The sequence below is a fragment of the Aptenodytes forsteri genome, unplaced genomic scaffold, assembly GCF_000699145.1.
Source record: "Aptenodytes forsteri isolate BGI_AS27 unplaced genomic scaffold, ASM69914v1 Scaffold324, whole genome shotgun sequence".
Classification (NCBI taxonomy): domain Eukaryota; kingdom Metazoa; phylum Chordata; class Aves; order Sphenisciformes; family Spheniscidae; genus Aptenodytes; species Aptenodytes forsteri.
The window spans coordinates 1,423,519-1,435,149 of record NW_008795485.1 but is presented as its reverse complement, the minus strand read 5'-3'; the positions used below and the strand labels follow the sequence as shown (position 1 = coordinate 1,435,149).

The 11,631-nt window shown below is 57.9% G+C and overlaps 1 protein-coding gene across 1 annotated transcript in view; it reads right to left on the bottom strand.

The window, feature by feature from the left end:
• Positions 1-11,631, bottom strand: part of IGSF9B (immunoglobulin superfamily member 9B) — a 42,910-nt gene that overhangs the window by 17,827 nt on the left and 13,452 nt on the right. The window contains 8 exon segments of the mRNA XM_009281303.2: positions 1,803-1,914; positions 2,258-2,408; positions 4,265-4,381; positions 5,717-5,857; positions 6,721-6,863; positions 9,317-9,462; positions 9,589-9,730; positions 10,557-10,674. Coding sequence (XP_009279578.2) covers positions 1,803-1,914; positions 2,258-2,408; positions 4,265-4,381; positions 5,717-5,857; positions 6,721-6,863; positions 9,317-9,462; positions 9,589-9,730; positions 10,557-10,674 — 1,070 coding nt within the window.

The following is an 11,631-nucleotide window of genomic DNA, read 5'->3' as shown; positions in this document are numbered from 1 at the left end:
AAACCGAGCGGCTGCGGGCAAGAAAGTCTCTGTATCACCGCGGCTCTGGCTGGGACTACAGCTCCCAGGATTCCCCCGCTGCCGCAGCAAAGCCGTGGAGGGCAGCGGAGCAGCCTGTCGCCCGGAGTGGGTTTCCCTGCGGCATTTAACCCCACCGCCTTCGCATCCCTTCTCCCCAGCGCTGCTGCGGGCAGGCAGGCAACGGCAAGGGGCTGAGGGTGGGGAGAGCGGAGGGTAAATGCAGCACTAATCGCCCCCGGGGACGGGAGACCGCCCTTGCCGAGGGAGAGCACGTATGCAGGTGGGATGCTGTGGTGGCCCTGGCCGCCCCCGCGGAGCCGGGTTTGCATTTCCAGCATCAACCACCGCAGAAGCGGGAGGAGAGCATGAACTCCACAGGAGGCAAAGCCATGTTTTGCTTGAGCATCCCATAGCCACAGCAGGGAGGAAAATGCACGGATGTCCAGCTCTCCGGACAGCACTAGATGACTCAGCACCGTCCCAGATCCCTGGTCCCAGGGAGCAGCACAGGTCCCAGGGCTCACGCCCTACAGTCAGGGCAAGACGGGTCTCTGCCTCCCTATCCCAGGTCCTCACAGCACCCTGTAAATTCCCTAAGGCAAGGTTGGTGCAAACGCCCTTCTCTGCTGCTGGCTGCTCTCCCCGGTGTGGAGTCTGGAAGAGCCTCGAGGAGGCAGGAACCTGGCAGCAGGTTGCAGAGCAAGAGCAGCAGCAGCTGCCATCCCCCTCCAAGGTGAGCCACATCTCCAGAGCAGAGAGGTTTAGCCACTCCTTCCCAAGGACATTTTCATCAGAGCAAGGTCTGCACCGCTCCGCTCGCTCCCTCATTTTCCCCCCTCTGCTCTCTCCATTCCTCCCATCTCCCGACAGACTGTCCAGCCCCACGCTGCGAGTGTCCAGCCCCGGGCTGGAGCAGAGCAGAAATCATTACAAGCAGCGTCTACCCTATCTCCACTCTATCAGCAGTCTCCATCGGGGCAAATTAAGGCAAGGAAGGAAAGAGAACGAGAAGAAAGGCTGAAGAATGCCAGCCCCAGAAGTGGGAAGGGAAGGCGCCATCCCCTCCATGTTCGCAAGGATGGCTCTTCAGAAGAAGACGACAAGAGCAAGCGCAGAGCCCAAAGAAAATCCCGACCTCGCTGCAGCTACGTTTCACCCTCCCTTACCCCAGGGGAAAGCCAGCAGGGCCGAGCCCGGCCCCATTGCGGGAAGGCGGGATGCACCCGCTGGCTTTGGGTACCGGGTAGCACAGAGGCAATGGGAGCAAAGCCCCACGAGGCTCAGACCCGGCCAGCATCTCAGAATGGCTGGTTGTGAACTCAGCTGGGATTTAAGCACCTCCAGGGAGCCGCAGAGCAAGGAGAGATCATTTCTGCTTAGTCACAGCTCTTCCAGGACGCACTCTATAAAGGTTGCATTTTCCATCCTCTCCCTGGCTGTTAAGCTTCATAAACAGTTTATCTTGAAATTAGATGCCAGAGGCAAAGTTACATGAATGCAAAGCGTCTCCCTTGCACCATAAGCAGAGCAAAACCTGCTGGGGCAGACAGAGGTACTGGCTAGCACAGAAGGGAGAGGAAACACGGGAACTACATGATCCCACCACCACCCATCTCTCCAAGGCATCGAACGGGAGCTCAGCCCCGCAATGCCCATGGGCACCGAGCCGGGCACGCTGCCCTCACCACCCTCCTCCCCCCAGCTGCTCGAAGCTCGGGTCGGCTAGAAAGGAAAAGAAGCAGAGAGCAAAGCATGCCGGGATGACTCACAGAGGGCCGTACCAAACTGAGAAAGTCTGCTCGTATCCACCGTCGTAGCCGGGCTCCCAAGAGACGTTGGCTGAGGTCATGGCGGCCACAACGTGCACGCTGGTCGGGGCGTGAGGGCTTGTGCCTGCGAAGAGAGAGGGACGGCTGAAGAGCAAGACCACGCGCTGGCCGGCAAAGGCAAGGGGGCTGGAAGGGGTCTGCTCCCAGCTCTGATTTGAGAGGACTCCCCTTGCACCAAGCAAAGGCCACCTGGAATTCCTGCTAAAAATAGCAGCAGGACAGTGCGTCCACAGGTGGCCAAAATAACAGAGCAGAAAAAGGCAGCACCACTAGTAAATAAGACTTAAAGGAGACACTGCTTTTCACAGGAAGCATCCCCATCTCCTGCCTTGCCGACACGCTGCCTGGGGGACCCTACCCAGGGACCCGCCACCAGCCGTCCCCGGGGACCCGTCCCCTGCCCGTACCTACGACAGTAAGGTGGGTGCTGGCAGTAATGCTTGCGACGACGTTGGTGGCGATGCACTCCCACTCGCCATGGTCATCCTTGCCGAGGGAGCGGATCTGCAGGGTGCCGCCGGGCAGTGTGTTGTGCTTGCTCCTGCTGGGCTTCCCTACCTTGGGCAAGGAGTAGGGGGAGCCGGGCAAAAAGAGAAAAAAAACACGACTCAGAAGCAGGTTGCAGGGCAGGGCGAGGTGGCATCGGGGTCACTAAGCTACCTGCACAGCCCAGGGGACACCGCCGGCCACCAGCAAGGGATCTGGTCTCTCCGGTCGTGGCAAGGTAGCCGGTTCCCCCGTTTTCGAGAGGACCTGGCGGGGCAACGCGAGAGGCATGCGTCAGGGAGGCTGATGCTCAGCACTCACACACAAGCGGAAAACCCCACGGCACTCGCACAGACACCGAGCCCTGAGCCAGGGCTCAACCTCCAGCATCCAAAGCTGAAACCGCTACGAGGAAGGTGCACCGGCCACCCCTGGCAAACACCCTCCCAGGCCAGGGAAGGCACCGCCTGCCCCAGGAGGTGCCCAAACTGCCCCTCAGCCAGCGGCAGAGAGGCAGGACCCTTCATGACAGAGGTTTGGGCAGCCAGGGCCCCACGGGGACACGGGAGGATGGCGTGCGTGGAGGTGCCCGGGAGCTCTCAAGCCAAGCAGAAAGATGGATCTTGTAACAACTCATGTCTACGCCCATCAGCCAAGGTTGTGCAAATCCCACGTTGTCCTGAGTCCTCTTCAGATGTTCTTCACGCAGGGGCCTCTGCCCATCGACACTGGGACCCACGGTTCGATGCCATGCAGGATGAGCAGAGGAACAGACGGGCACGTGCGGTTACCAGTGCAAAGTCCAAGTCTTCAGGAATCCTTCAAGAGACTGGTTAGCGCTGGTGGGCTGACGGGGAGCGAGGGAGCTTGCTTCTGCCACTGGGAAACTGAGCCCAGCCCAAGCCAGCCCCGACTGGAGTCGGGGGGGGATAAGCCCAGAGTCATGACATGAGGAAGACCGCCAGAAGGCACAAGAGGGGTTGAAAAGAAACCTGAATAAGAATGGTGAGGGGTGGGGAGAGAAAAATAAGATGGAGAAAAAGACTAAATAGCCAACAAGTTTTAGGTAGCTCACTTGCAAGCTGTGCAAGTCACGGTCCTCCTTGGGCTGGTAAAAGGAACTCAAAGAGATCCAGCATCTCACACCACAAGGACTGAGGACAGTGCCCACTGGGCGATGCAGGGACCCCACTCACTCTCAGGAGCCCTAAGAAGGGGACGGGAGGCTTGGAAAGAAGATCCTGACAGGGGGGACAAAATGCCCAGGAGGTCCCCTGCACGGTGGCTTTCCTATGGGATCAGTGAAGGTGGGAAGCGAAGGGAAGGCTGGAGGAGGACTAGAAAGCCCTGGTAGCTCCCAGGCTGTGCCACCACGCCAGACCCTACCCTGCTTTACAGAAAGGGACATCCTGAAATCATTATGTCCAGTCCAGCATCATTAAAACAGCTTCTTCCCAGGGTCTTTGAAGTCACCAGGCAGCAAAGCAGCTGCTGACCGGTCCAGCCCCTTGCCAAAATGCAGCCAAGAGACCCCTGGACACGCTCCAGTAGCACGTCCCCTCCCGCCATGGGACGTCCGTGCTGCAAGAACAGCATCACCAGGGCTGCCGCATCCTGCCGGTGACCACCTTGCAGGCAGGCAAGGAGGAGGGTGTCCTGCGGGCAGCGCCAGCAAGGAAGAGGAGGGGGGAGCCAGGGCAGCGCTCAGCTTTGCAGATGCTGCCGTGACAGTTTCACGGGATTAAGGTACTCGGTGGCCACAAACCGGGCTTCCCCCACCCACCTGCGGGACAGGACGGCAGTGGCTCAGCCCAAAGCGAAGCAGCTGTACCTGCAGTTTGTTCTTACCGGGACAGAGTGTGGCTTCTCTGTCTGCAATATTCACCAAAAGCCAAAGGCACTGCAGATTTGTCTGGCAGGCCGGGTACCTTTCTCCAGGCGATGATGGGAAAGGGGTCTCCGGCAGCAGCGCAAGGAATCAACAGCTCCCTCCCTGCCTCCTGTCTGTACTCCCAGCCTGGTAGCACCGTGAAATAGGGGGGGTCCTGCAGCCAAGGGAAAAGGCAAGGAGCGTCAACCCGCGCCGACTCCCACCGTGCGCGAGCGGCTCCCCACAACCAAAACCAGCCCTTTTCCAAAACAAATGAATCACCGGTTTGGGTAAGGTTGAGGCATTTCAAGGAAAGCCGTGGCGGAGTGCGGAGGCTCTATGGTACACCAAATTACACACCCAGAGGGAAGTTTTCTCCAAAGAGCTGCTGCACTAGGGCATCTTGTTTAAGTTTTAAGGAGGTAAACAGGAATAAAACCACCCACATCGCATCAGACATCAACCTGATTTCATCGACTCTGCAGCCATCTTAGCGGATGTTTGTGTCTGTGATACACAAAGCGTTATCATGTGAACCTCAGCAAGACACCATGAATCACCGCCGCTCACAAGCACAGGACTTTTCATTCAGGGAAGGAAGAGGCAGCAGCTCCCATCCCAGCCGCGCTGAGAACCGCATCGGGAGCCCAGCACGCCTCGGGCTCCGCACGCAGCACGAGCATGCAGAACATCTCTAGAGCTCAAATCATCCATTTATTAAAATCCTCCGTGAACCCAAGCCTGGGTCAGCAGGGCTAAGTGTTTTGTTGGCAAAAAGGCCATCCCAGGGACATGTTTCATCAAACTACCCTGGTCCAGCGCTACCAAAGCTTTATACTCATCATACACCGGCTGTGGCCCAGCCTGTGCCAAAACCCATGCCGCCGCTCCGGTGGGGTATTTCCAGCTGCGCCAGGCAGGGTGCACTCAGGGTTTGCCTGTCCTGGTGGGAAGCACACCTCTGCCTGCAGCGTAGACGCACCTTCGCGCTCGAGCCTCTGCTATTCCCCTTCCAGGACGCTTGCAAGGGCCCGCGTTTGCCTCTCTCGGCACAGGTAAGAGACAAGGCTCAGAGCAAGAGGCAATAGGTTTTTGCTAAGCCAAGTCATGCAGGTGGAAAAAGCGGGCAAGTTTGGGGGCACAGAGCCCTTCTTCAGGCCACTTCATAAAGAAGCGCTCAGAAAAGCAATGTAAAACCTCAATTTCTGCACAGAATTAACCACCAAGTAAGCAGCATGGAAAAAATCCTCCTCATGCTCCCCTGCAGCGCTGGGCTGAACAGGAAGGCAGAACGAGTGACACGCACATTGCAAAATCCATAGTAAAAAAGCCTAACTACAGCGTAAGATGCCTCCACAAAGCTCCCACACATACACACCACCTGGCCTGGGACTCCAGCACCCCGCACAACCCCAGGAGCTCTTCTCAGCATGGGACCAGCCCACGGGAGGACACAACCTGCGGCACAAATCTGCCGGCTGCAGAGCAAGGATTTTAGCAGACAAGTTACCTTCAGTACCAGTCGGGCAGGGGGAGACTGGCCCATCGTACCCAGGGCATTATAAGGCACACAGGTGTAAGTGCCGAGAGCATCTTCGGTTGCCTCCTCTATCCGGATTGACCCGTCTTCCAGCAGGTTCCAGCCAGAATACTGTGGCGGTGAGAAAGAGGGAGCTGACTTATCCTACACCCACCACAGCTTACTATTTTCCCTTCAGCCAAGCCCCCCACCTAAGCCCAGGGCGGCTGTCACGTCCCCGGGAGGTGCCCAATTCAATTCCCAGCATCCAAGCCATCTCCTCAACTGCAGAGAGAGGAAACGTGGGCAAGATCAGCCCGTCCAAATGCAGCCCTCCTGGGAAGGGTTGCCCTGCTCTGGACGCACCCAACGACACGCAGGTTTATCTTGCGGCTGCTCTCCGCCATACACACAGGCAGGCTTCTTCAAGTAGCCCAAAAGATTTAACATCAGAATCTATCACACCCTAAGTAAAACTCGTCCTGGTGGCACCAAGGAGACAACTCCACCCGAGGGGCTGAGGGCACCAAAGGCCAGGAACCCACAGCAGCAACAGGTTTAAATGGAATTAAAATTTTGGATCGTTAATATTCAAGCAAAAAATGTAAAATACTGAGCGCTTTCTTTAAATATTTAATGGCTAATATCCTTGCTCAGACTATCAAGACAGAGACTTGTTAAAAGGGTCCTTTAACCACCAGTTGCCATTGGGAAAAAAAACCAGGGCCATCAGGAGGTCACTTTAGAGGGCAGCAGGCATTAGGTCTGGGAGACGCAGACAGCCTGTCTACAGGCGCCCTGGGCTCCACGCACGCAAGAACCCAAATTAACTCTGCCCACAGCTGATAAGGAAAAGCAGTGTCATCCCTCCCACAGGGCTCCCTCTCTCCTGACAGCGGGCAGGGTGCCCAGTGACGCTCACTGGCATTCCCAGAGGACACAAGGGTCCGAACCTCTCCGTGCCCCCGCGCGACCCTCCCTGGGGGCTTCGTTACCTTCTCGATTCGTAGGGGACGTCCGTCTTTGTTCCACTTGACCAGAGTGACCGGGGGCTCTGCCTCGACCGGGCAGCGGATGTATCCGTGTATCCCGATGGGAACGTAGATGACGGGGGGCATGTTCACCACGCGGGCAGGATCTGGGAGAGCAGCACCACCATGTTAGCACAGGGAAGGAGCCCATCTCTCCCCCACCACCTGGCTTCAGAGGATTTACATCGCTTTTGTAATGAATTCCAAACCCAAATACCACCTTGGCTCCCACAGGCTGTTATCTCCAGGCTTGCTACACGCAAATCCACTGTAATACCTGGCACGTCTGGGAGGCTTTACTCATGCCCAGGGTGTTCCTACCTGGGGCTCATTAAAAGCTGCAGTTAAAAAGAAACATTAAATACTCCTGCTCTCACATCCACACCGACTTGCGTCCTGCTGAAGCCCAAGCTGCTCCATCACGCTCAGCCTGCAGGACACATGCATGGCGCACACCCAGCAAGCCACCCGCCTGCCCTGCAGCCTGGTTTTGCACACCAGCGATGAAAACTATTGCATCTCCCGAGCCTTAAAACACACCAACTGCAGCAACCAAGGTGGGAGAAGGGATCCACGGCTGGGCTGCCGTGGGCCCTTTACCTCCTATCTGTTTGTACTCGCAGCTCGTGCCTCATCGAGGCGGGGTCACGTCGAGCATCAGCCACCTCCACCCTTTCCAAGGGGATGCAAAAGCTTAAAATACGTACCTAACCCCCCCCGCGCTGCACCACCCACACAGCGAGGCGTCTCACAATCCTCCAGTCTAGAATGTGTCATTAACAGTGCTTCTAAGAGCTTTTTAATTAAGTGCGAGTGGGTTGGAAAGAATCTAGACTTTCTTTAATAAGAAGCTTTTTAAAAAAAAAGTTACTTTTAATAAGGAGAGCGAGTATTTCTACAATCTTGTCTAGACACTGGCAGCGCGACGTTACGCAAAAATCTTGATGGGGCTTACGCTGCATTAAGGGATGAATGCATTTTTTGGGGGGTGAAGCATCCCTGCGCTGCTGATGCAAAAACGCAAAGCTGGGAATGAAGATAAGGTGTTTAGAAGGAAGGGATGAGGGACAGCGAAAGCCACCAAGTTTGGGCGCTCTGCTCCCTCCCTGCCGAAACACGTAACCCCAACCGCTCCCCAAAACGGCACGCCCCCAGCAACAGCACCGTAACCCAGACTGCCAAGCGCTGCGTATAGAGCAGGCTCTAACCCCCCTCCACTTGACTCCACCTCTTAGGAAATGTAATCAAGGGCTTCGGCAGCATGAGAGAGGGTAATGGGATCGAGCCTTTCACTACTAGGTCACTGGCTGGGGGCCAGCCCGGCTCACTAATGACCCAGAGCCGTGTCCCCATCCGACGGCTGCTTCGGTGGGTGCGTGGGAAGCCTCCGTCCCGAGGCATCAGCCCCGGTACAGATGAGAAGGTTTGCTCCGGAGGAAAGGGGGTTTGCAGCACAAAAAAGCCAAGCACACCTCCTCGCGCCGAAGCCTCACAGGGCCAACTGAATGGCAGATTGTCCAAACGCTGTTTTTCTTGCCATTAGAGCTATTTTTAACAGCTATCAGCCTTGACGAGTGGTCCTGGATTAGCGGTAGGGCAGATTTAATGGCCTGAGGCTGCACGCTTTCCAAAGAGCCGCCCAGCCGGGCGCATCCAAGCCCCGAATCACGCCTCTGCCTGGGCACGGCACCAGTCACACCGTCCCCCTGCCCCTTCATCCATCCCCACAGGGAAACGCTCGGACCTACCAGCCCTTCTCATAGCGGCTCCCCGCTGGCGTGGGGCTTCCCACTAACCAGCACTGGGACTACAGGCAGGAGCTCTAAGGCAGCCTTCAAAACCCAAGTCGCGAGCCCGCTTTGCTCAAGCCTGTCTTTCACTGTAAAATAAAACCGCTGCAGTCTTTTACAGCAGAGCAATATTGCAATTGCGAGCAGCAGCAATTGAGGCCATTACTGTCAAATGCCACAGGACGCGGGTAGCACACCGCCCATTACCACCCGGGGAGCCCGAGAGAACAGGCGTGGGAAGCAACGCTCCTGCTACAGCCCCTTCTCCTCCGCTTGTTTAGATCAGTTACCGCCTGAGAAACATGACACACAAAGCTACTGGGCTCACAGAAAAACCACGCCGCGGGAACAAGCCCCCATAATAAATACCAAAAAAATACAAGCAGGTAGTTGAGACTGAGAACCCTGATCTGGTGTTTCCCTGCCCGACACGAGGCAGCCGATGAGGACAGCGTGCTGGCAGCAGTGGGAAGACGCCCATCTAATCAAAAACCACTGGTATCGAAGGCGGACGCTGGTCCCAGCTGAGCGGTGCCGCTCAGGATGCTCAGGCTATTTGCTTTCTTGTTGCCCACACCCTACAAGCACACGTGGGATGCTCTCAGCCTTTTGCTGAGGATGATTGCATGCTCATCGAAAGGCTGCTGTCACATCAACCCGAGCCTCCTAGCATCACACCAGGACAACAGAGCCTCTGGGACTGCCTCAGAGACTGGTATTATCAATCCCAGCCCCACATCTCAGGATCGGGCCCCGCTGCCCGCACTCACACTGCACCGTCAGGTAGGCAGAGGCTGATGGCGAGCGGCCCAGGCTGTTGCTGGGGATACAGGTGTATTTTCCAGCATCCTCTGGCTTGACACGGAAAATGATCAGCGTCCCATCGATCAGGATCCGCACCCTCAACTTCAGGTCGCTATGAGAGAAGAGGGGAGGAGGATCGCAGGGAGACCCCAGGGGCAATGCCCACCCCGTCAGCGGCCCCAGCACGATTTGGGAGCAGGAGGAGGAGGACGCATCGCCCCGCTGGCTGCAAACTCACTTCTTGAAGTAGACGTTCTCCTCCTCCCAGTACCACAGGTAGGTGAGGTTCCCGGGGTACGCCTCGGCCTGGCAGGTGAAGAGCGCATCCTGGGAGATGTTGACCGTGATGTTCTCCGGAGGGGAAACGATGAAGGGAGGTCCTGGAGGGGGGAGAGAAAAGCGTCACCCCCACCGGTACAGGTGTCCCCACAAAGGTTGCTCAGGCTCAGCTCCGTCACAGCATCGTTGGCTGGGAGCTGCTGGAGGGCTCCGGAGCAGAGCTGGCCCCGGTCCCCCGGGATCACGGGGCGCAGGGGCTGACCTCGAAGAGCACGGTGGCCCTGTTATTGCCAACCCTTTCCCCTAATCTCTGCAGCTTTGGGGAGGGGGCCCTGCACCCATGGCGCATGGCTCTGCTTCTCCCAGGGCACACGAGCTCACGCCTCCCTTCATCCCAAGCACTTTTCCAGGATCACATCACCCGCAGGAAAAATCCAGGGGGAAAACAGCAAACTGCCAGGAGCCGGCAGCGAGCGTCCACAGCAGAGCAGAGGACACCCCACGCTCCTCTCTCTGCTGGTAGCTGTTGACCTAATTAAGGATTTATTTAATAAAAGAGGGAGCGAGGAGCAGGAGGCCTGCCATGCATCACCGCTATCTGACGAAGCGCTTTGTGACAGCCTCAATCCTTTCCCTGCTTCCCAAACAAAACCAAGCCGCCATCGGGGCCCAGCTGTTCATCGGCACAGCCGCTTCAGCACGGCCATCGTGGTGCCCCAATTAAGTGGATTCCTCCATCCTACAAACGGGATGCGGAGCCACGGGGCAGCCGGCACGACGCCAAGCCCCCAAGGTCAGAGGGTCGCTTCGGGGCAGCACCGCGTCCCTGCGGTCCATGGAGTTCCATCCACGGGAGCCCCCTTCCCAGCCCCCCGGGGACGGCAGCAGCTGAGGACAAGCCGGAGAGGCTCGGGTGGAAGATCTCACCTTGAACGAGCAGGCGCGTGGTGTGCACAGCCTCCCCCTGGATGCTGTACGCCCGGCAGGTGTAGGCACCCCTGTCCTCCCGGCTGATGGAGAGCACCGTAAGGCTCCCGTCGCTCACCTGGGGACAACAAGGGAAGACCCTGGAGCACGGGCAGGGGGGGATGCGCCTTAGCCCCGGCTCAGCACCCTCCCTCCCTCCCCGCTTCCCACGGCGGAGAGCTGCCAGCTCTTCTAGGGCCAGATGAGAAACGGCTTTCCCCGCTCTGCAAGACTTCAGATATTAATAAACCAACACACGCGTTTCTGCTCGACGCCAAGGGGAAGGAAAAAAAAATAATAAAATAAATAACCCTCGTAACGTATTCATCTCCCGCAGAAGTGACTGGCAGGCGGCAGACTCCAAACCGCTCCGGCCCAGCGCCCCGGCACCATCAGTGCTTCACAAGGAGCAGGATGCCTCGACAGAGCATCCCCTGCTCCCGAGGGACCAGCTCCACCACCGGGGTAGGGTACGAAGCGCCCCGGCACCATCAGTGCTTCACAAGGAGCAGGATGCCAGCATCCAGCATCCCCTGCTCCCGAGGGACCAGCTCCACCACCGGGGTAGGGTACGAGCCCCGGCTCAGCCGTGTCCTCCCCGTGGGGCCACGTCACAGCCGCGAGACGAGCGGCCAAATCTCCCTGGGGGGACACCCCCCCCCGGGGCCCCCCCCCCCAGCCGCAAGACGAGCGGCCAAATTCCTCCCCGGGGACACAGCTGAGGAAGGACGGGTGAGGGACGATCGCCACCGGGGTAGCAGCTCCTCCATGCACAGGGAGCCCTGCTCCCAGCCAGGCTCCCCCCCCCCACCTCATTCTGCCTCATCCTTCTATTTCAATTAGTAACAAATGATTCCTAATTACTCTCATTAGTGCCTGCGCTGATTCCAATGCCTGATTTACCAATTACAGCTCAGGGGGGAAATCTCTGCCCAGGAGCCTCCGGGATGCAAAAAGGGTCCTGGGAGGGAGGCAAAGCCCTGCCCAAACCTCCCCCTGCCCCAGCCCCGCTGCATCCATCCCCGCCCCGGGACAC